The following is a 26,992-nucleotide window of genomic DNA, read 5'->3' on the forward strand; positions in this document are numbered from 1 at the left end:
GTATTTCTTAGGTAGATTTGATGCTCTTTTTTTAATTTTTTTTCCACATTCAGAACTTTTTTTTTAAAAAATTTAAAACACGGAGATAATGTCCAATTACCGAAATGAGCACCAGAATCTGGTTTTGGATGGTTTTTTTTTTATACTTTCTAAACTAGATTCACAAATTATTTCTCAAGTAGAAAACAGTGAAGTCAGTAAATGAATAAAATCCGGTAAAATCAAAAGAAAACAAACTTCAACCAAAAACCTATTTGCGATCTGTTTGCGCACTAAAGTCCAACCCGTAAGGGAGGTCCAACAACTCCGTTTGGTGTCACAAGGGCCAATTTTTAATGAATGAATAGATAATATTTTCCGTTTTTTAAACGAAAAATTTACAAACGGAGTCATAATTAACAAAAAATAAGGAAAAGAAACCCTGGGGGCTAATCAAGACTATTTTTTTCTAAATATTGCCTGATAAAGCTTTATCGTTGGATATTTTCCCAGATTTTCCTAAAGTATAGGAAAACTTCCTAGCTTCGACCGTTTTTAATTTCAAGAAGTTTTACCTCAAATCTTCACTCTAATTGGTCAATTATGAAATTTACGCCAGGAGATTAGTCACAGACTTTTTAATATATAAAAACATATATCGATTGAACTTTGTTCAATTAGAAAAGGGTAAACCACGGCCCATTTAAGAGCCGGTTATTAAGTTGCAGATTTTAGTTCACGTTAGGATTTTTTGTTTTCATGGATTTTTTAAATCTGACAACTCAGGATTTAGTAGTTACAAACATGTTATTACATATTATATATATATATTATTATATACACGTTATTATATAGTTATTATACATAAACAAATAGTTACAAAGCCAAAAACACTTCTTTGCGTCTCATTTCATACATCCATCTCTGAAAATTTATTTTTATACCACCAATTCTCTTCAGGCTCATCAAAGTTTAGTGCCATTGGTGGGGGAGACAGTAGAGATAGACACTTCAAAAGGCTTTTGGGGCGTAATATCCTGCGGAGGGGAAACTGTCAACGCACAAAGAAATTCCATTTCCCAGCCCTTATTTGTCATTTTTTTCACCAATTTTTTAATTTCTTCAAACAGTAGGTCATGTATTAAATCATTATTTTAGCATTTGTCCATTTTGTAGCCTTCACATTCAAAGACAAAATTTTTAAAAATTTTTTTTTTGGTTTTGCTTTTACGTCCTCTTTTTTTTTTTTGCCATTGGGGCATAAAAAAAATGTTTTTTGTTGGTATAGCTTAGACGTCATCTTGTTTTCTTGTTTCTTGTTTGTTCGAGTGGTGAATAAAATAAAATAGTGTTCTGGGTAGCGCTGATTTGTCCTAGTTTTTTCTATGTTCTTTTTTGATCATGTGGGTAACACTGTTGACAAAACTGACACATCTAATTTTTTTTATAAACAAATATATTAGGTTGTAGCGCTGATACGTCCTCTTTTTTTCTTTTTTCTTTTTTTTTGCCAGTGGGGCAGAAAATAAAATTTTAGTTTTGGTAGCGCTGATACGTCCTCTTTTTACTATGCTATGTCATTTATTATACCATAGATTATGCCATTTACTGTGCCATACGTGTTGTTATGGTTGTTATTAGTTCTTATCTAAAATAGAATAACAAGGTACTTTCTTTGGAATTGTGTGCCCCCTTTCCCTTCAAAGTGCAATAGAAAAATTTTATTTCGCAAAGCTGAACCTTTCATAATTTGATCTGACAGCTGTTTAAGAATTTGTGTTCTCGCGAGAATTATTGTTGATACACAAATGTCGATAATCAAATCTTGTTTCGCGATTTTGATCAGCATTATTGATCAGCAATGTGGTCGCCAGAAAAAGCCTTTAGTTAAGTGAAGATATGGATAGATAATTCAATTGGTGAGATTTGTGGGACTGTGTCTAGAGCACTTCCAAGAGGTTTTTTTGAGGGGTAATCTGCAGTATGTGTCTCTGTCTGGTATAACTAATGAAAGATTTAAATCACAAAACAGAGAAGAAAGTCTTGAAAAAATAACAGAAAGGCCAAAAGGAAGGAAAAGGAAACAAAAACACGAATATTTAATTTAAATTAATTTAATGAAATTAAACTTCGAGCTTATTAAATTAAATTTATTTAATGGAAACAAAAAAAGGATTAAGCAATAACAAAGGAAAGGGTTCTTAGTTTACGATGTGTTTTTAAAGAAATTGGACCAGAGATATAATTATTATATGTATATATGTAACCAGAGATATTATATAACCGGTTTGCCAATTTCAAAAAGACCTCACGTAAGATGGATATTTTTCAAAAGCCCCTTCACAGTGGATGTGAATAATGTACCAAATAATTTGCAGAGCAACGTGATAGATTTGCAAAGTGATACACACTTAAAATCGCTTTTAGAAAAAAAACAACTTGATGGATTTCTATGGAAGTTTGCCCTCTGAATACTTCAAGGATTTAAAAAGGTTTGCTCAGCAAATAATTACTATATTTGGTAGTACATATATTTTTGAGCAACCTTTTTCAAATCTGAATTATCGGAAAAACAAACACTGCTCTCGGTTATCGGATATACATTTAGACGCGATACTACGCGTCTCTACTACAAAAATGCAAGCTAATATAAAAAAAAACTTGCAAGTGTTGTTTCTGCAACAACAAAAATCTCATTGATTATATTGACTACAATTAATGTCGTAAAAATATGTATTAAGCGTTTTAATTTTAAGCCTAAAATATTTGTATATAAATAGTAGGTATACTCTAATCATTATAGTATACCTAGAATAATACATTACAGCCTAACGGCATGTGACCTATGTGCGGCCCGCGTAATATCTCCACGTAAAATGTTAGGCCTTTTACAACAAAAGGCTGCCGACCGCTATTAATATTATTACTATATATTATATAATTATGACGGTTATCAAAACTGATGATAACCGTCATCAGTTTTACTACTGATGACGGTCACTGTATATGTGACCGAAATATCTGGTATTTTTGTGAGTTTATATACACTGTCTATTAAAAAGGATTTTATCCCTATTTTGAACTTTTATTTTATCGTCATGGTAAGGCAATGTGGTCTCCGAAGTTATCTACATTATTATTATTATTATAATAATATTATTTTTATATTTTATATTAAGATATAATATAAAACACCGTCTCGTTGTTTTTTTTTTACAATTGCTACTTTGTGATTAAACCACGTAATTAGAAAATATTCTAGTTAAATAAGGTACTTTTACTAAAACTCAGTTGTTTATATGTTGTCATTTAAGTACTACTACAACTACCGCTAATAATTCACCGAAGCCACAAGCCGCCTGAGGCCAACACAGCTATGCACACTCCTCCATCCCAGTTTTTCCGCTTTATTCTGCTTATTTTGTTTTTTCGTAGCTCTGTTGCTGTTCATGGGGTGAAAAATCCGTGTATCGGTTTGATTTTATTCTTTTTATTGTTTAGATTCTCTCTTTCTCAACGTTGAGGACAGCTCGTTGTATTCAGGTGAAATATTCGTTAATAATAATAATAATAATGCTTTTATTTTCCCTCAGGATACACTATGAGGAGTACATTCAAAATATATATAAAATATAAAGACGTAATTTACAATTAACATGAGCAAAACTACTGACAAACACAATCATCTATGTCAATTGGTTAACATATTATATTTTTTCAAAAAACGGGAATAAATTTCTATATTCAAGATAATTTTGAGCCTTTTGAACTAAAAGCTCATACTTACTCTTTATTACATCAAGTGGGTCCTTTATTCCATACATATATTTTAAAGAAGTATTACGAGCACTTAGCGGAAAAACTAGTAGAAATTAAAGATATCTAAAATACACAACTTTAATTTGAGATGAAGTAGAAGATGGAAAAGTTTGTCAAAATCACCGCTAGAAAGCTAATCAAAGGTAGAACCGTCGACTGATACAGTCTAGCTAATATATCCCTTCTCATAATGCCCCGCAGATGAACAAGGGAACCGAAAGTCTTTCTTATCTTAATTTCCAGATGGCATATTATTAAAAGAGGTGATAGTCTTTTTAAAAAATAATACAGGACACCTAGGTATATCACCGAGTCCAAAGCATGGAAAATCCAATCATTACCGCAGTCAAGAGGGGGAGAGCCAAGAGGGTCATTTTTCACAAAATACTGGCATTTCGCGAGGTTAATTTCTGGTCCTTTTATGTTCAACTCATTCGCTAAAATCTTAAAACTTTCAATCAACACAGTCTTTGACTGACTAAGTAAAATAATGTCATCAGCATAAGCCAAATAACTAATTTCAACTGCTAAGTAAATCCGAGAGGTTTTTAATGAAGCAAAACAATCTTTTAGACACAAATTGAAAATATACGACGATAATATCCCCCCCCCCCTGTCTAACGCCCCTCCTAACTACTATTTCATCAGCAGAAATTATAGATCCTGAGGCAATGCGAACTTTAATTCCAGAATACCAGGAACGAAAAACATTAACCAGGTTAAGTGGTAAACCATATTTTAGTAAGCTAAGTAGAGCAGATGCATGAGAAAGATTATCGAAAGCTTCTTTAATATCTATTAATAAACAATATAACGGGTCTCCTTTAAGTCATAAAGAATTTCAAATTTGAAAAAAAGTAGTATGTGCGTGATCACAACCCGTACCCCTAGTGAACCTCAATTGATTCGAACCAAAACCAAGCGAAACAAAAAGAGATTTAACACTAAGTTCAAACATCTTACTTAATTGAGAGCCCTTAGTAATAGGCCGAAAAGAATCGCATGTCTGGTACTTGCTTTTTCCATGCTTTGGAACCGGCGTAAATATCCCTGTTTTAAAAGAAGTTGACACTTGCCCAGACAAAAGAATCAGATAAAAAAAACGCAAAAGCATAGCAAAAAATTAAGCCGGGGCAAGTTTTAGATGATTGGGAAAATTTCCATCATGGTCCGGAGCACTTTTATTTTTAAGACTCTTCATAGCTACACTCAGATCATAACTACGAGGAATGATCATAGTCATTCCTCTTTTATTCTTCTTTTAAATATTCTTCTTAAGAAGAATATTTCTAAATATTCATCAGGTGTGCAGGGGCTAAGGTGGGGTTGGGAGGGCAGGGTGGGGAAAGGGGGAGTTGAGTGATGGAGACTGGATTTGTTATTATTATTTTTCTTTTATATTTTTATTTATCTATTATTATTTTTAATTCAGTTATTTATTTATTTATCTTTATATATATATATATATATATATATATATATATATATATATATATATATATATATATATATATATATATATATACATATATAGGTTATTGTTTATTTATTTTTGGTTTACTTATAATAGATTTAGCTAAATAGTTGAGGTTTAGTTAAATAGTTGAGTTAAGAGGTAATTAGTTGCGTGGACTTTCGCGCTGCTGCAAATCCTCATAGGTTTTCTCCAGCGCGTAAGTGTTGTTTAATTTATTTACTTGTTTGCAAATGTGGAATAATAAACTTATGAACTTAACTTTCATTGCTGCTGGCCATAGACCCTGTTGTTCTTTTCAAAGTTAATTCTCTTCTCTGCCATAGCGATTTGTAATTTTCAGAAGATGGAATGTTCCACATCATTACTGGTCCCAACATGGGAGGCAAAAGCACCTATTTACGAACGGTTGGCCTGTGTGTACTATTGGCTCAAATTGGATCATTTGTTCCGTGTGAATCTGCTGAAATTTCACTTCATGACGCCATCTACACAAGGGTGGGAGCTGGTGATATAATGCTCAGAGGAGTCTCCACCTTTTTGGCTGAAATGATCGAAGTTTCTGTTATCTTACAGGTAATCCCTTTAAAGATGTTATTCTAAAATGTACGGTAATTATATAGTAACGGTATAGTAATTCTATTATTATTTTTTATTACTTGTGATTATAGAAGTAATTGGTATTCCATGTTGTCTCTCTAAGAATCAGTATTTCGTTTTGCTTGGAATTTTTTTTTTCTCTTTAAGTCGACTTGTTAGGCTTAACTGTTAGTGATTTTTTTAAAGGGAGTTGTTTTGCAGAAGCAATACCATGTTTCTCGAATTCTAATACGAGCATCTACTATTTATATTTATTTTATTATGTATATTTTTATTATTTTGTATATTTATAACCTAATTTTTAAGTGTGGTAGATTATGAGTTTTGATTCGAAGGTATGTTGGTAACCCTCGCATGTGAATCTTTGTTCAATCATTTGTTTCTTTTTTCATATTTTTTTTGGCCCAGTTGAACGTTGAACGGTCAAGTGGAGCAACCTAAAACTTAATTAGAATTTGAATTTGAGAGACATATAGAAGTCAAGGAAAGATTTTTATACAGGCTCAGAAAATTTCCAGATGAAGGTTGAAACACCCTAATTTATCGAATCCTAAGGCTGGGGGAGGATTCACATCTCCACAGTTAGTTTTGTAGTGATATAGAAAACTCGTTAATAGTTCCGGATGATCACGGTTTTGTGGCCTTTACGCTCACAATGAACGGCACGGCGACGTAAAGCCCTTTGATTCTTGTAATTCGACAATACTTTGAAAAGTTGGCAAAATGTATTTTTGAAAATACAGTGGGGGGGGGGAGAAAATTTACTGTTTTTTTACACTTTCCGCGAAAACATAAAAAAGAATTGCACTGAAAACACAACAAAAATTCATAATCAAAATCCAGGAGGGGAGAGAAAAAATGTAGGCTAGGGGGAAAATCTAGGCGTGTTATTTGTCGTCCTGCAACTCCCTCTAATTAACGGGCCTACTGCGAAGGGAATAGTTACTATTATTATTGAAAGCAATTTTGGTACTTACGTGTTAGGCGACCACACCAAAGAAGTGAAATTAAATATCTACCGAGCCACCTCTGTATATTAAATATTTAATTAAAATATTCTTGCAAAGTAGTTTCTCTCGCTCAGGCTAAGCTGATTATCTCCGTGTGGACAAAGAAAACCAGTTTCATTACAGATCAAGAGCAAAGTGTGGTCGCTATAACACGGAAGTACCGCAATTTTTATTTTTAGCAGAAAGAGGTTGAGTGTGAGAACACGCACACTGCATGGATAGCAGTTATCTCCCATCGTTAGGCTTTGACGGATGAGTACACGACTCTTACCTCAGAATCCATTCTCCCAAAGAGAAAAAACTTTAAAGTAAAGTAAAAAGGGGGTGTTTCAAGATAAGTGGCAGAAAAGTATGAATATATAAAAAATAGTGACAAATGATAGGACTTACAATGTTGTGACACTTCTTTTTAACATAAAGATGTCCGTGAAACGACGAAGGGAGATAAACCTGAATGTATTGCGAATTGTGTATCAAAAATAAAATTTTAAAAAATCAAAGAGTTTGGTAGTAGGGGCAATAGCACTACATCTGCCAGTTTTGTTAGAGCTCTTAGCGCTGGAACCAATGGAAAACCATTTGCAGGCGGCGAGTTTTGGAAAGACATCTTTATATTGCTCTAAAGAAGTAATGACTTTGCAATTTGGTTTGGCCCAACATATAGTAATGATTCAATACAGAATGTTCTGAACCTTTTTCTCAAAATTCATCCCTATAATAGTCAAGTCGCAGTTGGCCTGCAGCCAAAAAGGTAGCCAACCGTAAGACTGCAATTTTGCTATAATTAAACAGAGCTGTATCCATCTACAAAATTATATTTTTAAAATTTCCTATGTAAAACTAATGAATCTAATGATATAAGTATCTTGCTCTTTTGATGAAGTTATAGCTGTAGGCTCGTCGCGAAATTGCATGAACACCAACTTTCAAAATTTGTGTTTCCGCTCAAACAGAGGAGTTGTCAGTAGTTCAGACTTCGGTGTCATAAAAAACAACTTCATCGGCTCCTTAAATTGGAACACAATTAAAACACTAAAAAAGAAAGATGAAAAATTGACATTTCTCTCCTTTTTGAAACTATTATATGGAGGCTCGTCAATAAGAGGATGCAGCCATTCGGACAGGCTCCAGGTCAACGGGTCTAGAATGCATAGATGTATGGCTATTGGTCAATGCTAGTAAAATGTACATTTGAATGGATGCAGATCAATAAGAAGAAATTGCCTTAATATATGGATACACATCAATAAGAGTGAGCTGGACTATTATATGAATGCAGGTCAATAAGAGGGAGCTGGACTATTATATGAATACACATCAATGAGAGGGAGCTGTACTATTATAAGTAGTCTCGTTAAAGAGATTGAGCTTAACTAATATATGCCTGCAGCTCAATTATAGGAAGCTTAATTATTATATGTATGCACTTCAATAAGAGAGAACTGCACTATTATATGAAGGCACAAAAATCTGACGGGGCTGAACTATTATATGAATTCAGATCATTCAGATGGAGTTGAACTATTATATGGATGCACGTCACGAAGAAGAAGCTGACCTATTATATGGATTCACTTCACTCAGAGGGAACTGGACTATTAGATGGATGCACATCTATGAGGCTAAGCTGAACTTTTATATGATTCCGTGATAATAAGAGGGAACTTCACTATTATATGGATGCACGTCAATAAGAGGGATCTGAACTATTATATGGATGCACATCAATAAGGGGGAGCTGCACTATTATATGAATGCAGATCAATAAGAGTGAACTGCACTATTATATGAATGCACATCAATAAGAGGGGGCATCACTATTATATGAATACACATTAATGAGACGGATCTGTACTTTTATATGACTAAACATTAATGATAGGGAGCTCAACTATTATATGAATCAACAATACTCGGATGGAACTTAACTAGTATCTTGATGTACATCAATAAGAGGGAGCTTTACTATTATATGAATGCACGTCAATAAGAGGGTGCAGCACTATTATATGTATGCACATCAACAAGAGGGAGCTGGATTATTATATGTATGCACTACAATAAGAGGGAGCTGGACTATTATAATAATAATCGTCAATGATAGGCATCTGCACTATTATAAGAAGTAACATCAATAGTTTGGAGATGAACTCTTGTATGGCTGCACATCAATAAGGGGAAGCTGATATATTATATGTATGCACGTTAAAGAGAGGGTGATGTACAAATATGAATGCACATCAATAAGAGGGAGCTGCACTATTGAATGAATGCACTTCAATGGGAGGGAACTGTACTATTATATGAATACATATCAATGAGACGGAGCTGCAATATTGTATGAATGCACGTCAATGATAAGAAGCTGCACTATTATATGTCAGAAGCAAATACTACCCAAGACTCATCAAAATTACATGTGAAGGTTTCCCAGATCGGCGCAAATATAAAAATTCCTAGAGAGACTATGAAACATTACCTAATTCATAAGAATATGAAATACAAATTGCTCAGACTTCGTTCTTTTTTTGTTCTTTTTAATTCTTTTCGTTCTTTTTCTTATTATGAAGATGGAGTTTCTTGGATTTACCCTATCTTTTTAGGTTTTTCTTTACTTAGTTGGCTAAACAAACTAAGTTCATGTTATACAATGGTGAACTGTCTCACCTGGTTAAAAGCTGAGTCGTGCAAGGAGTTTTAGTCTTTATAAATGGAGGACCGGATAGGGAATTAAAATATCATCTCTCTCTTGGTTGGCAGTAATTACTAATCATTTTCGTAGCAAGTTGAATTTTCTACAGGTTTCATTTTCAGGGAGCTGGGATTTTATGGACTGGCCTCACAGGGGCTAATATTCTAAGACGAGGTACCCTAAAATCATGGCTCACTAGTCAGGAATGCTAATATTCTTTAATATAGTTGTAAAACTTTGAACAAATACTTCATTTTCTAAAATCCCAAAAGCCCACATTTAATTCAATCGATTGGTAAATAGTGGTCAGGTTGTCAATTGGACTTGTTTTCATCGTTTAATTATTTTTTTTTTTATTTTTTGTTTTTAGTTTTTTTCCAGTTCTTTATTCTGCATTAGCTAAGCTTGACGGTTATAAAAAATATTATAGGTTATACCGATTGGTATAACCCTAAAAATGTTATTATTTTCAGTCGTAAATAAATAGGATGATACATCACCTATTTATAATGTATGTATAATTATTTTGAACCTATTCCTTGTCATAAATCAATTCCCGTATTGTAGGAAATAAACAAGTGTCCTTAAATAAAATCATCAAACTTTTAAAATCAAGTAAATTAAATCTAAATTTTACAAGTGTTTTGTTCAGTACCTTACCAATCCCTTTTTTAATGTAAAGAATCCTTTAATTTTCGCCAAGTTAGTTGAATTCTGATATTTTGGAAGTACGTTTACTTTGAATCCAATATTTTTTGGAATGTTTTAATAAGAAATAAAATCATAAGAATAAAATTAGGAAGTTGAAATAATAGTTTTCCAATTTTAATAAATGCACTTTGTATTATTTTTTTCTTTAGACCAGGGAACTTCGTATCGAAGGAGTTGTCGTAGAAACTTTGAAAAGGGCTCATTCGATTGGAAATTGGAGTGGCTTGTGCCCTTTTTAATAGTTGAGAGTGATTGGAAGGCAAATAACAATCTGTCCACGACCCCTACGTCCCCAAAAACATGCCCACCAAATTTTGAGATCCTTTTGTTCAGCGTATTTGATTTCCATTGGGAAAATGTTTTTGAGGAGGACACTCCCCCACAATCCTCAGGGCAAGGGTTGTAAGTTATGCTCTAGGGGCATATAAGATTTTATAGAAAGCGTTGTCGTAGAAACTTCAACAAGAGATCATCCGGTTGGAAGTTCTTTGGGTCAACGGCCTTTTTAATAGTCGTAAGATTTGGGTCTTAGACTAACCCCCCCTCTTATAACTCCCATGATCAAAAACGAGGCCGGTCCAAAAGTCTAGACAGAAATTGTGTTCACCAGAGTGTATAGGTCTGGAAAGCATGCCTGTTTTGATGGAAACCCCTCCACAGCTCTCAATGAAAGGGGTATAAGTTATGACTTGTGGTCATATAAGGTTTTTATAGAAATTGTTGTTGTAGAAACTTCAAACTGGGCTCTTTCGATTTGAAATTAAAATTGATAGTGCCCTGTTTAATATTCGAAAGTAATTGGAGGGCACCTAACACCCCGGCCACGCCCACCATTTCCCCAAACACATCCAATCAAAATTTTGAGATAGCCAGGTTGTTCAATATAGTTGAAAGTTTGGGAAATGATATCCTTAAGCAGGAAACTCCCCCCTCCCAGTGTTTAGAGCCAGGGGGATAAGTTATGCCCTGGGGTCATATAAGGTTTTCAGAGAAAGCTTTGTCGTAGAATCTTAAAAAAGTGCTAATATTATTTTACATTAACTGGGCTAGTGCTCTTTTTAATAATTGAAAGTGATTAGATGGCACCTCCCCCCCCTCTCACGCCCCCCAGTTCCCCCAACACAGCCACTCACAATGTTGAGTTAGCCAGGTTGTTCAACGGCGTTGTCATTTTTATCACGTATATCTAGAAGTCGGAAACCCCCCCCCTCGCCCGCCCTCCGTGCACTGGGTGTCAGTGATGCCCTGGGGTCCTATTAGGTTGTCTAGAAACTGTTTTCGTCCTAATTTCAAAATGTGCTTAGTCGATTGGAAATCGAAATGGCTAGTGCCCTTTTTAATCGTCGAACGTCATTGGAGGGCAACTCACCCCCTGCTCACGCCCACCATTTTCCCAAACACACACAATCAAAATCTTGAGTTAGCCATTTTTTCAACTTAGTTGAAGATTCTGGAAATTAGGTCTTTGAGGATGACAACCCCCCCCCCAACAACCCTCAGGGCAAGTGTTGTACGTTATGACATTGGGGCATATGAAGTTTTATAGAAGGAGGATTTGTCGTAGAAACTTCAAAAATGGTTCATTGAATTTGAAAATCAAAGGGCTAGTGCTCTTTTTAACAGTCGAAAGTGATTGTAGTACAACTAAACCCCCTCTCCCGTCCACCTTTTCCCCAAACACATCCAATCAAAATTTTGAGATAGCCATTTTGTTCAATATAGTTGAAAGTTTTGGAAATGATATCCTTAAGCAGGAAACTCCCCCTCCCATTGAGTCGAGCCCTGGGTATAAGTTATGCACTGGGGTCAGCTAAGTGTTTAATGTAAAGATTTTTCGAATTCACTTAAAAAAGGTATCATTTGATTTGAAATTCAAAGGGCTCGTGCTCTTTCTAATAATCTAAAGTTATTAGAGGGCAACTAACCCCCCTATCACGCCCACCATGTCCCCCCACCCCTCACCGCAAATTTTTGAGTTTGACCGTTGTTTCAACGGATTGTAATGTTTGAGACCTTTGATCTATCATGCTGAACCTCCCCCCCCTCTACCGACCGCCGGGCCCGGGGGGTAAGGTATGCCAGGGGGGCCTATAAGGTGGTATAGAAAATGGTGGAGAAAGTTCAAAAATGGCTTATTCTATTGGAACTTCAAAGGGCTAGTTACCTTTTTAATAGTAGAAAGTGATTATAGGGCAACTAATCCCCCTCCCACGCCCGCCATTTTCCCACAAACAAACAAACAAAATTTTGAGTTAGCCTTTTTTTACAAATTATGTGAAGGTTCTGGTAATTTTGTATTTTAGGTTTACAACCCCCCCCCCAACAACCCTCAGGGCAAGTGTTGTACGTTATGCCATTGGGGCATATGAAGTTTTATAGCCGGAGTTGTCGTAGAAACTTCAAAAATGGTTCATTCGATTGGAAAATCAAAGGGCTAGTGCTCTTTTTAACAGTCGAAAGTGATTGAATTACAACTAACCCCCCCTCTCCCGCCCCCCTGGTCCCCACACACAACCATTAACAATGGTTTGATATTCCTTTTGTTCAAATTTGTTTTAATTTTTAGAACTTACATATATCAGGATGACACCCCCCCCCCCACAGCCCTCAGTGCAAGGGTTGTAAGTTATGCCCTGGGGCCATATAAGGTTTTATAGAAAATGTTGTAGTAGAAACTTCAAAAAGGGCTTATTCGATTGGAAATTGAAATGGCTAATGCCCTTTTTAATAGTTCAAAGTCATTGGAGGGCAACTAACCCCCTTCTCACGCCCACCATTTTCCCAAACACACACAATCAAAATTTTGAGTTATACATTTTTTCAACTTAGTTGAAGGTTCTGGAAATAAGGTCTTTGAGGACGACAACCCCCCCACAGCCCTCAGGGCAAGTGTTGTACGTTATGCCAGGGGGGCATATGAAGTTTTTATAGAAGGAGTTGTCGTAGAAACTTCAAAAACGGTTCATTCGATTGGAAACTGAAAGGGCTAGAGTTCTTTTTCACAGTAGGAAGTGTTTGTATAACACCTCCCCCCCAACACACGTCCACCAGGACCCCCACAAACACCAAACAAATATATTATTCATAAATTTTTTTAAACTTCTGTTTACAATTATGGCCAGTAGGTATTTTAAGATGACACCCCCCCCCCCACCCCCTGGAGGGCCCGTGGTGTAAGGTTTGCCCGGGGGTCCTGTATGGTTTTTTGAGAAATTCTTTTCGTAGAAATTTCAAAAAGAGCTCATTTGATTGGAAATTGAAAAGGCTAGTGCCCTTTTAATAGTCGAAAGTGAATGGAGATCAACTAACCCCCGACTCATGCCCATCATTTCCCCATACACATTCAATCAATGTTTTGAGATAGCCATTTTGTTCAACATATTTGAAAGTTCTGGAAATTATGTAATTAAGGATGACAAACCCCCGAGAACCCCCAGGGAACTTGTTGTAAGTTATGCCCTGGGGGACTAACAGGTTTTTATAGATAGCATTGTCGTTGACACTTCAAAAGGGGCTCATTATATTGCAAATGGAGAGTTATAGTAGTGCCCTTTTTAATAGTCGAAAGTGATTGAAGTATAACTATCCCCCGTCTCACACTCACCAGGTCCCCAAACACATCCAATCAAAATTTTCAGAGAGAGATTTTGTTCAACGTAGTTGAAAGTTCTGTAAATTAGGTCTTTGAGGATGACACTCCTCCCAGAGCCCTCAGAGCTAAGGTTGTAAGTTATGTCCTGGAGGTCTATAAGATTTTGTTGAAAACTTTGTCATAGAAACTTTTAAAAAGGGCTCATTTGATTGGGAATTCAAAGGCCTAGTGCCCTTTTAAATAGTCGAAAGTGATTGGAGGGCAGCTATCCCCCCTCTCACTTCCACCCGATCCCCCAACATATCCAATGAAAATTTTGAGAGCGATATTTTTTTACCCGTGTTTACCGTTTCAGACCTTTGGCCTGTTAATATTAAAACCCCCCCCCCCACCCACACACACACACAGCCCTCTGGGCAAGGGTTGTACTTTACTGAAAAAAATTCTTTTAAATATTTTCACTTTTATTACTTTAAGAAATCAAAAATTAATTAAGATTTTTAAGGAATAAATATCAGCATTAACTGACAATGCACATTTTTTCAGTAAATTCATATAAAAATTTTTTCAGTAAAGTACAAATTATATTCTGGCTTTTAGAAAGCATAGGGTTTAGAACCCTAATCAGGTTAATTTCTGCTCGTTTTGAGTTTGACTTATTGTAATTTCTGTTTGTTTTTGGGTTTCATTTATTTATTAATACTGATTTGCGGTAGTTGTATGCTTGGTAGATTATTTGATTCTATTTTGTTCATTTTTGGTTTAATTACTTTACTGTTTTTTGAAAATTTATTTTGTGCAAAAAGTTTTTTTTATTAATTTTGCAAAAAAACACGGTTTCCTTCTAAAAACAAGTTATATTTTCATTCTTCTGGTTGCTATTAAAATACTTGGATTAGTTTTATATTGCCATATAATTTCCCACAAAACCTAAACTGTCTACATTCAGTATTTTCTGGTTCCCGAACGATAATCCTCAGATTCCAATTCTAGTTTTCAGTTTATTAAGATATTTCGATGTATTATTATATATTGTATATTCAGATTTATCTTTAGAACTATATTAGCGTAAGTGCATAAGCATAAGTCAGCATAAGTGTCTGGTATACCGCTGTTTTTTGGCCCAGTTTAATTACTAAGCTTGGTACATCAGTTGAAACGTTCCTTCAATCAGTCAAATGGTGACTGAAAGGCAATAGCCTAGATGGTTCTCAATAGCCTAGCCCGGCGACTAGATGGTTCCAGATGAAGCGTAATTGTCCGAAGAAGAGATTTTCTTGGGGATTTCTTGGTTAGGTAATCAAAGGGTGGCTTATGCCTATCTTCTTGTCCTGTTACCTCAATAAGGAGAGGTAACTCTTCAAAATGAGATTAATTGATGCTCTAGTAGAAGAAGGTCATTGCCCCACACTAAACTCTGCATTCAGATATATTAATTGGTCATTGATAGGGTTGTTGTTAGCCTCGATTCTTGGCCCTCTAGAGTGTTCTTAAGTGAGCTCTGATGGATAATAAGATGGTACCTATTCAACAAGATGGTATTATGGTTGAGATGACTAGGGCATGTTCTACGGATGAAGGATGACAGATTGCCAAAGATTGTCCTTTTTGGCTGTCCGTCTAGGGCTAAACGGAAAGCAGGTTGTCCACGATTGGGTGGGATGATATCGTAAAGACAGATTTAAGAGAACTGGGAACTTCCTTGGAGGGTGTAAAGAGAGAGGTTTTGAATACATTGGGGTGGAGAAGTAGTGTGTGTAGCTGCGTTGGCCTCAGGCAGCTAGGTGCAGCGGTGAGTTGTTAGTAGTAGTAATAATTCAGTAACCATGCATCCTGCAGGCTTTTCATTAGATGTTAATTATTATCGAACAATGAACTACGATCAAATTAAAAAAAAAAAAAAAAAAAAAATTCAAACGTTATTAAATCACCACAAGTGCAGAGTTACAAAGCTTTACTTGCTTGAAGAACTCAACGACATTTTACGTCGCAACATCAGCCAACTCATTGAACATACACTTAAGAACTGTTCCTAAGAATATCAGGTTGACAGGTCGCATAGGAAGGCCACAGCAAGAAAACTCCTGAAAATTCCCTGCAAACTGTTATACACTCCTGTGCTAAAATTATCTGAAAAGTGGATGAAAGTGCTATTTTCGGATGGCCCATCAGAATCATAGCTGGACATGTTTTGGATGAATTTGGCTTAAAAAACGGGACAAATGTTGCCTTAGTTCAACGTTTGGAAGATAGTTTAATCACATCAACTCCCCAAAACGATTGCCCATCACACATGGACATTGAATTTTTTCTCTCTTTATTTTCAGGTAGCCAGAAAATGCACCTTTTCCTGGTTCTGAACAATGCTCCCCTCCCCCATAGACAAGTTTCTCGAAAGAGAGCTTTGCCCTTGGACGATTGGCCACATTATATCATCTTTTTTCTCTTTTTTTCCAGGCTGCCACCTCAAATTCTCTAATTCTCGTCGATGAGCTTGGAAGAGGGACGTCTACTTACGACGGTTTTGGTTTGGCATCTGCTATATCCAAGTCAGTATTTCTTCCCTTTTGTTTTATTTTCTAAAGTTCATGCATTGCGAACTGAAATGAATCGGATTGAGGTTTATGGTTTTTATATTTGTTTGTAAAAATAGCACCAGGGGACCGAGCATCCGTCGGTGATAAGAAATACATTTCACCGACTAAGATGAATCTTAATTTTATTTGATTTGCTGCAGAATAAAACCACTAGGGTATTTAACTTCTGGGAGTTTGTGAGGTCATTTATATGATTTTTTTTTAAGTTAAGGCACTAAACAAATTTTCGTGACGTATCTAGGTCGTTTTATCACACCGAAAACGAACAATTATCTTATTACGAATAATCTTCTTAAACGAATAATAATTGTATATGATATATACAATTGTTATAATACAAAAGAATGAAAAAATAATGAGGTCCCAGGTGCCTATAGCGTGGTAAATGAGTTTTTCAAATATGATTGTTGTGAAGTTAGGTATAAATTACGGGAGATTATGAAAATAATGTTTGAAAAGGAGAAATACCTAGCGATTTTTATTAAAACTTTCATTAAACCCGTGTATAAGAAAAGTGATAAGAGTGAGTGTTGTAATTATTGAGGCAATAGTCTGCTTTCTGTAGGAAGCAGTTTCTGTTGGGATCCTTTTAGTACTGCCTCTAAATCCCCCTCGCAAAATAGATTTTCCTTCACTTCCAAATTGTTGCAAATAGTTTTCTGTTTTCATTATTTTTTGTATCATATCCTGTAACTTATTAAAGGTTTAGCACATTCTCAAAATGTTTTGACCAAATTTTCTATGTTAGATTAATAATGGAGATGATTAATAGTGCCTGATGATTAATAGTGCCTGATGATTAATAGTGCCTGATGATTAATTAGATTAATAATGCCTGAGTCATCAGATGCCTTTAGTCTTCTGTCATTTAGTCTTTAGTCAAGATGATTAATGACTCAGGTCATCAGATGAGCCTGAGTCATCAGATTAATTTAGTAGTATGTATTTTATTAGTTAGTAAATATTATAAATTAAATAAATAATGAATGATTCATCAGATAACTTTAGTATATTTTAATTAAGTCTTTAGTAAATAGTCAAGATGATAAATTATATGAATAATTACTGAGTCATAATATTCGTGTTGTTTTGTTTCGTGTAGTGTTTAGTCTTTTGTCAATATGAATAATTAGATTAATAAAATGACAGAGTAATCATATGATTATTATATTTTGAAACTTAGAATATATTAAAAATTATTAAATAGATTAATAATTCCTGAGTCATCAGATGCCTTTAATCTTTTGTCCTTTAGTCTATAGTCAAGATAATTACTTAAATTAATTATGACTGAGTCACCATGTGCTTTAAATCTTTTGTATTTTAGTCTTTAGTCTTTAGTCAAGATAATTACTTAGATTAATAATGCCTGAGTCATCAGGTGCTTTAAATTTTCTGTATTTTGGGCTATAATCTTTAGTCAAGATGATTACTTAAATTAATAATGGCTGAGTCATCGGAGGCCTTTAGTCTTTTGTATTTTAGTCTTTAGTCTCTAGTCAAGATGATTAATTAGATTAATAATGGCTGAGTCATCATGTGCCTTAATTCTTTTGTCATTTAGTCTTTAGTCTTTAGTCAAGATAATTAATTAGATTAATAATGCCTGAGTCACCAGATGCTTTTAGTCAAGATTATTACTTAGATTAATAATGTCTGAGTCATCAGTTGAATTAAGTCTTTATTATTTTAGTCTTTAGTCTTTAGTCAAGATGATTAATTAGATTAATAATGCCTGAGTCATCAGATGACTTTAATCTTTTGTATTTTAGTCTATAGTCAAGATGATTAATTAGATTAATAATTCCTGAGTCATCAGAACCATGTTGTATGTTGTAATTTTTTATTTAGTCTATATTCTATATTATTAATTATATTAATAATTCCGTAGTCAGAAGATTAATTTATTCAATATTATTACTTAGATTAATTATTCCTTAGTAATAAGAAGACTTTAATATTTTGTCATTTTAGTATTTAGTCTTTAGTCAATATAATTAATTAGATTAATTATGACAGAGACATCATATGATTTTTATTTTTGTAATTTAGTATTTATTCAATATTATTAATTAGATTAATAATTACTGAGTCATCAGATGCCTTTAGTTTTTTGTCATTTAGTATTTAGTCTTTAGTCAATATGATTAATTAGATTAATAATGCCAGAGTCATGATGACCCTTAATTTTATCGTATTTATCTATTTAATCTTTATTCAAGATTATTACTTAGATTAATAATGCATGAGTCACCATATGCCTTTAATCTTTTGTCATTGAGTCTTTAGTCAATATGAATACTTAGATTAATTATGTCTGAGTCATCAGATGCCTTTAATCTTTAGCTTTGTAGATTATGAGAAAGCGTTTGATTTAGCTGATAGAAGAGCTTTGGTGCAGGTCCTATCCTTGTACGCTATACCAGATTAGATTCGTTTGTGCTATGTACAAGAATGATATTGCTGCGGTTAAGGTAGGAAATGAGGTTAGTAAGTAGTTTCGTATTAAATCAGGAGTCAAGCAGGGTTACGTTCTGTCCCTATTTATATGGATCATTTCGATGAACTGTGTCCTAAGAAACGCAGAAACGCCATGGTAAAACATGGAATCAGATGGGAAAGTAAAAACTCTTCTACACTTATATTACGTTGTTTATTTAAGCGTCCTAATGAAAAAGTTTTTGAGGGTTTGAGGGTTTTTGAGAAGGGTTTGAGAAGACTAAAGTCGCTAAGAATAGGAATAATTGAAGGTGAAGAGGTTATTTTGGGTAACGAGAAGCTCGATCAAGCGGATACGTTTACTTACCTAGGTATTCGTAGTAGTAGTAGGCCTAAAGATGGTGGATGCAACGAAAATATTAAAGTTAGGATAGCTAGGGTCCAGAGTATTTCTTCAGAGTTAAATAAGTTTGAAAGGAAAGGACGATAAGTCACATGAACCAAGATTAGAATATTGGAAACTACAGGGGAAACTACGGCCATGTATGTTTCTGAAACTTGGGTGCTCCGAAAAACGGAGGAGGATTCATTAGATGTTTTCCCGAGGACTTGTCTACGGACTGCTTTGGGTACCCGTCTGACTGACTGTATTTCAAACATTAATATGTACAAAAAATGCGGTTTTTATCCCGCTTTCTAGGGCTATAATCAGAGAAAGGGGGAGATGGTTAGGAAACGTTCTTTGGATTAAACATGACATATTGGCAAAGATCGTCCTTTTGGCCATCCATCTAGGGCCAAACAAAAGACAGGTTGTTCCTGATTTATGCGGAACATGTCTTGGGGAAGGATTTAAGGGGAATTGGAACTTCGTGGGAGGGTTCAAACAGGGAGGCTTTAAATAGATTGTGATGGAGGAGTAGCATGCGTAGCTGTGTTGGCCTCAGGTGGCTTGGTACTATAGTGAGCTGTTAGTAGTCGTAGGTTTTGCATTGTAGTAGAAGAACGAGATTCTACTCACGTTCAACCGTTCCTTGAGGTATAAGGGATGAAGAAGATTTCACGCCATCTGCTTGTGTGAAATATAGCAAGATAAGATAAGCATTAGAAGTACAAAATAAAATGTTCTTTTTGTCTAAAAAAAGTTGTTGTTTATATGCTTAAAATTGATCCCAGACGTGATGAGCGAGATCTATGGACTAGTTCTTGTTAGCTTCCCAAGTCCTCACCATAATAAGTAATTGTAAAAAATTGTAAATATAGTTTAAAGACTTTATTGGAAATGAATTTTAAAAGAAAATCTAATTTTTATTGAAGTACTTAGGACAGTGAAAATAAAATTTGATCGTTTGAATTGGCCAAGTCGAAACCTACACAGCCATGCATATTTAAGAATATTAGGAAAACTGGGAATCTAATTTCTGAATGAAAAGACCCTCATGCGATTCTTGGTAGCAGCGGATGTGCCAAATTTGAAATGAAGAAACGTGGGTGAAAAACCACCAAAAAAGTATCTGAAAACATATGGAGCCAAGCAGCTCAAGAAGGTATAGCTTTTATTGAAGGGGTAGTTTTCTTTGGGAAAAAACTACCTTGGGTTGTTAATGTTGGAATTTTTACGGGCAAGAAGTGTCGTAAAATTTAATAAATAGTTTTGCTTATTAGTTTAATTAATTAGTTAAACAATAATTAATTTTATATTTAATTATTTAATTAAATATTATTTAATTAATAAAGCTTATTTAATTAAGATTTTAATTAATTTTAATATTTAATTAATTTAATTAATATAAAATTTAATATTTTATTTAATAACTTTATTTAATTAATAATGTTAAATATTAATTTTATCTACAATGAGTACAGTTTGCAGGTTTGTTTTTTCTTAATTATATTCCTGTCTACTTTAAAGTTAGAGGGATTATTGAATTGATTATTGAGTACTTGAGTCGATAATAAAGTTTATATAGTCACTGAATACAGCAATAAGAGGGCATTAAGATTAAGAGGGCAATAAGAGGGCATTAAGCAATAAGAGATTCTAATTCATCTGCGTGATTGTAGTTAAATTGAATTTGTCTTTTTGATGACTTCGAGCCTAGTGCTTTAGTTTTTGTGTTTAGCCTGCTGTTATTTGAAATTTATTTTAGTATTCATGTATTTTGGGTATTTAAATTCGTGGATTAGTTTTTGGTATTATCGCCTTTAAAGTTTATACGACCACTTCCATAAAAACTTTATATGCCCCTGGGGTAGAACTTACATTTCCTGCCCCCAGGTCCTGAGGGGTTATTTCAAACCCTGGAGGCCTTTTTATATGATCTTTAGACTATTTTGAACAAAATGACTATCTCAAAATTTCTCTGGTGCATTTGGAGGAAAAAGGACGTGTGGGAGGGGGGGGGACTAGTTGCCTTTCGAGATTAATACCCCGGAACTTTATTTAGCGGGAGGGGGAGATGGGGCCCCTTGATTATTTCGCGTCCTCCCCCTAGATTGTGGAAAATATCTCTTTTTGGGGGCATTTTCATGAAAAATACTTTTTTGTATTTTTATTGTGAAAATTGAGGAAAAAAACAACATATTTGCTCCCTAAATTTCCAAAATATATTTTGCCTCCCCCCCCCCCCCCGCCCCTCTCCGACTATTTTTTTTTTTTTTTTATTGACGCAAGTGCAGACAACTCATCTAGAACGAAGCTAACTTAGGCTTTTGTCGTACAAATCCGTCACGATTTCAGTTTCCTCAGGGTTCGCTGATCCTGGAGAGAGGGTCTTGCAATATAAATGGCTGAATCACAGTTTCGAGGCGTTGCTTTGTCCATTTAGCGTTGTCACAATTGACAAGACCGCTGTGAAACTAATTTTTTTATTGGTCGAAATTGTTCAGCTTAGTTCATTTAGAATAGTGCTTATAGTGCTTTTAGTGCTTTTAGAATAACTTATGATAGTCACTATTTAAAATCATTTTTATTTTATTATTGCTCTCCAGTTTTGTCTGTTTTCAGGAAACTAGCGACCGGAATAAAATCTCACTGTCTATTTGCGACTCATTACCATGAACTCACACGTTTGGCAAAGAATATTAAAGCAATTAAGAATTACCATGTTACCGCTTTAAGTGATGGTGATTCCCTTATAATGCTGTATAAGGTCAAACCAGGCGTATGTGACCAGAGCTTTGGTATTCATGTTGCATAAATATCAAAGTTCCCCTGTCGAATATTGGATGTTAGAAATTAGATTAAGTAATACAAATAATTAAATTTTTTAATGAACAGATGTCCTTCAATTATAAAAAAAAAAATCCAAAATTACTGCTTTGCGAAATTGCATAAGAAACTCATTGCTATAGTGGGATAGAAAAATGTTATAAGTTTAAATAGGAATAATACAAATATACAAAATTTGGTATGATTTTGGAGAAAAAAAAACTTACAAAATTACACTCTGTTACATCCCCCCCCCCCTCCCCTTCAAAGTGTCATCCCAGTAAATCTGAAGTAATGGCTATTATAAAGTGAATTTTTGCTTACTCTCAATGATTGAGTGAGGATACTGTTCCATAGTCTTTTAAATCTTATTAAGTCGTTGGATATATATATATATATAACAACATCAGAATAATTGTACCGCCGTAGCAGCCTTCTATAGATGGATTTGCCTTGTTACTTGTCTTCTAACCGCAGACGTGAGCCTCTTCTTGATGTCATGACATCACCACTGGTTCATTACAACCACACTGGGTAAAAACACACTGGACAGATATGATGGATGTATGCTTTTCGAATGTATAACAACATCAGAATAATTGTACCAGCGGCATCGCCGCCGTAGCAGCCTTCTATAGATGGATTTGCCTTGTCACTTGTCTTCTAACCGCAGACGTGAGCCTCTTCTTGATGTCATGACATCACCACTGGTTCGTTACAACCACACTGGGAAAAAATACAAATTCTTTGTTAAGTCCTAACCTATTTAGATCGTTTTTGACTCTTTGTAATTTTCGCTGACGCAAGGATTCTGACTGTATCTTCATTTTCGTTTATCAGTACTTTATCTTTTTTTTTTCAATACCCTTTAACATAACCTCTCGGTTTGGTCAGATCCGGTCGGATAGGATTTTTATTTGTCACGTTTGATGATATATGTTATTCATTTTTCAGCTATGTATCATAATTAATCTATTTATTTGCTCTACCTTCTCTAGGCATAATGAAAGTACTTAAAACGCCATTTGTAAATAGACTAATTACACTTGTTATTTTATACCTAACTATGTTCCTTTTGTAATGTCTGAGGTGTCATAGATATAACAACGGTACGTTTTCTCTAGGGGGTGGGGGTGATAAATTTAGTCTCTTGAAATTTGCTCGTATATATGACGTTAATCATATGATTTTTCATGTCAATCATTTGTTTATTGTGTAATTTTGACTGCATTATAGACAGTTAAAATTATGCAACCACTACAGAGACAAATATGATGTATGTATGCTTTTCGAATGTATTCATAAATATGACGTTACTTACATAAATGTTGTTTTCCAAAATTGAGGCTTTTAGAAAATTTTCTCAAACTTCTGACCTAAATAGATCTTCTTTTTTTTGCCCAGAAAATCCCAAGATACGAATTTTATCGAAAAAATATGGAGCCGTTTTTGAGAATAAATAAATACAAAAATACACAATTATTTCTTGCCGAACTTTTGTTTCTTTTAATTGGTCAGGGGGTAGTACAAAAAAATCTTCTTTTTACTCGGCGTGTCTTTTTTGTCATTATGAAAGACATATTGCCGAACCTTTTTTTGTTTTAATTGTTCTGGTGGTGGGACAAAATTTCTTTTTTCTTCCAATGATTTATCTAGTCCAGGTTTTTGATTTTGAAGGTATGGTAGGCATTGATGACATTATCCATGTCAAAATGCAAAACCTAATAATCATCGCTATCATTTTCAATTTGTTTGATTCGTTTTACCTCGGCTTGTCTTTCGTCATTATGAAATACATATGAAATGCACCGAACCTTTATTTTTGAACAAAGGTATGGTAAACATTGATGAGCTTATGCGTGTCAAAATCCCAAACCTAATCATCATCGCTATCATTTTCAATTTTGACACGTTTTGATTCTCACTGTCCAGGTTGATTTTCATTGACTCGCTCACATTTTTGGTGCCGCACGTCTTCTAACCGCGTGTGTCTTTGTTTTTGGTTTTTGACTTGCTCACATGCTCTGTGTCGCATGTCTTAACCGTGTGTGGATTTGATCTTCATTTTCATTTTTGACATGCCTTCACTTTTCTTCTAACCGCGTGTGTCTTTGCTCTTCATTTTTATTTTTGACTCGCTCACTCGCTCGGTGTCGCATGTCTTCGTTCCGTGTGTGTCTTTGCTCTTCATTTCATTTTCGACACGCTCTAATTGTCGTTTCCGCAGATCTTCCAACCGCCCGTATCTTTGGTCTTCATTTTCATTTCTGACACGTTTTTGGATTTTAATTACTTAAGACGATTTAGCAATGGCTTTTGCTTTAGCTGCCCGTATTGGTGTTGTTGCAATTGATGGCCCAGGTTGTCGATTTTCACATCTTATCATGTTTCGCTGACGCAAGGATTCTGACTGTATTACTTCCAGGTGTTACTTCCAAAGAATCATCATTAATAGTAACAACAACTGCAAATTTTCGTATTTTGGGCCTTCCAACGGACATTTTACTATATAAATAATTGATGTATTGGAAACTCAACAATCTTATTTGTGCTCTGCATCGCATCATATTAGAAAATGCTTATATGATGTCATATGAAATGATAATACGAAGTAGTAACATAGTACATGACATCATTTGCAAAACCCAAAGTTATGACTCTTAACGAATTTTATCAGACTCCTGACCTATTCAGAGCGTTTTTTTATGCGAGAATATCCTAGTATACCAGTTTTCCCGAAAAAATATGGAGCCGTTTCCGAGAACATACATGCATACATACATATAAACAATTATTGCTCACTTATAAAGATATTATATGTATGTATGTGTGATGGTATAAGATGTAGGACAGTAAAACAAGTTATTTGATCGAATACCTGTGTACAAATAACAGTATTAGGCCTCTGGTTAACCATCCTTTAAGCTCTATCAGTGAAATCTTATCCCCTCTGGCTTCTTTGCCTTATAAGAAGTATAAGGATCCGTAATGGTCATGTCCAAGAGGCCCAAGAGCAGCCTATGACATCATAGGCTGAAAACGCGCTTTCATTGTCTCTTCAACTGATAACAACAATTTATTGCTGAGAAACTCGCCTATCTGAATCCCCTCTCTTCATCTTCTTGTCCTCGATCTTGTCCTTCTGGCTCCGTGAAATGCTTTCTCAAGGTCCTTGTTGTCTCAAACACACGAGTATCTATTTTTTAAGCAGCAGATTAATTCAGTCGAAGGAAAATAATTGTTGAAGTACATCATAAGGATTTTAAATGCAAGCGGAGTTGTTAATTTGACTTCCACTCTCACTCCCAATTTAAACTGTGCATGTCAGGCTACATCGTTTTTCTTCCCTTGACAGATTTCAAATTCGTAAACGTAGCCAAACATACAAGCAAGAAATTTTATATCCTCGCTTGAGCCGCTTCATATGTATGCCGCTTCATACAGTATTCATACAGCCGCTTCATACAGTATGGCTTCATGCTGTATCTGCCCTTGAACAATATCATACTCTGTCAAGCTGAGAGAGTCCCTGTTTCATTCCAAGCTCCTATGAACGTTTTGTTCAGCTTTTCAATCAATGCTCGAATCTTGAATAGCCTGTACTTATTGTACACCTTTCAGTTATTGCATGGTTCTCTTCTAGATGGTTAAATCGTTGGATTTGGTAGAATCTGAATCTGTCTCTAGTCATGCTTAAACAGATAGGTTGGATGTGCACATTGTCAGAGGTCTCCCAGTACATTTTCCTATCTGGGGGCCTATGAAATGACTCGATTATGTTGGCGGCTTAGAAACCCAATGGAGGGTAATTGATCCATCTTTTGCTGGGACAATGAGTTAGTTTGATCAACAGTTCGTTTGAGTAAATTCCTGTCCCACAACCAAACAAAGAAGTCAGTCAGTAAGATGTAATCATCAAAAAGGTCATTTTTGCTCCATTTTTTTCCCAAAAAAGCTAATATAGTTTGGGCTACCATAATGGTTTTTCTTCCATTTGGGTACAAGAATATCGAAGGATGAATTTACTTTTCGGGCCAGTAGAAGAGATAGATGTAGATGTGATTGTAGGGATTGTGTAGGACAGTAGATGTGACTATTGAAGATCCAACAGCTCTTATGGTAAGCTTTGAGGGCCTTAAAACCAACTAAAATGGCCTATGGTATGGTTTGACTTCTACTGCCTCCGGATAACTTTGGACTAGGTGACTTTGTATCAGCTTCGGATTCTTCAAAACCGATTTCTGCTCTTTTAAGTAGAACCACCACTTCACTGTTGAGGCCGGACTGAGTCAAGACACCTAGATCGTCGGAGAAGTCGCAATCTGGCTCAAAGTCTCAGGGTTATAATCAGATGGCAATTTTTCTAGTAAAGCTGAAAAATATCATGGGGCTATCTTCTTCTTCATGTTCCAAAAAAAAAGAAATCGTAACAAACATGAAGTGTGCGTTCTGAGTCTACTAGTCTTTCTTGTACACGCCAAGAAAGCCTGGTAATAATGTACGCAATAATAAAGATAATAAATAATATTATAAATAAATTCTAAGAAATGGACTTAATAAATAATATTAAGAAAATACAGAAATTTATTGGGAAATAACAATAAAAATATAAAGAAATAATAAATAAATTATATATAATAACAATATAGAGAAATATTAATATAATAGAAAAATAATGCTATCCTAGCAAAGGACCCTCACGCGCAGTTGTGCTAATTCATAAAAACTTAGGGGGGAAGGGAGGAGGAATGTATTTTTCAAAATCTAGGACAGGTAGTATTGTTGGTTTTTCTCGTTTTCAATTAATTGCCAACAAAGGTAATTTTCCAACAAAATACAAAAAAAATAGATATGTTTCTAAATCTAGG

General features: G+C 34.7%; 2 protein-coding genes across 3 annotated transcripts in view; one reads left to right on the forward strand and one right to left on the reverse strand.

Annotated features, from left to right (window-relative positions):
* Nucleotides 1-22,136, forward strand: part of LOC148952329 (DNA mismatch repair protein Msh2-like) — a 51,745-nt gene extending 29,609 nt beyond the window's left edge. Inside the window, exons 7-9 of the mRNA XM_089088932.1 lie at nucleotides 5,616-5,848; nucleotides 16,335-16,426; nucleotides 21,921-22,136. Coding sequence (XP_088945058.1) covers nucleotides 5,616-5,848; nucleotides 16,335-16,426; nucleotides 21,921-22,113 — 518 coding nt within the window. The 3' untranslated portion in view covers nucleotides 22,114-22,136. The remainder of the gene's footprint in view (nucleotides 1-5,615; nucleotides 5,849-16,334; nucleotides 16,427-21,920) is intronic.
* Nucleotides 1-26,992, reverse strand: part of LOC148952328 (pro-neuregulin-2, membrane-bound isoform-like) — a 188,018-nt gene that overhangs the window by 104,068 nt on the left and 56,958 nt on the right. The gene's annotated exons all lie outside the window — the stretch shown is intronic.

The sequence above is a fragment of the Artemia sp. Qi Xiang Cuo genome, chromosome 5 (genome assembly GCF_049724085.1).
Source record: "Artemia sp. Qi Xiang Cuo chromosome 5, ASM4972408v1, whole genome shotgun sequence".
NCBI classification, from domain to species: Eukaryota; Metazoa; Arthropoda; class Branchiopoda; order Anostraca; family Artemiidae; genus Artemia; species Artemia sp. Qi Xiang Cuo.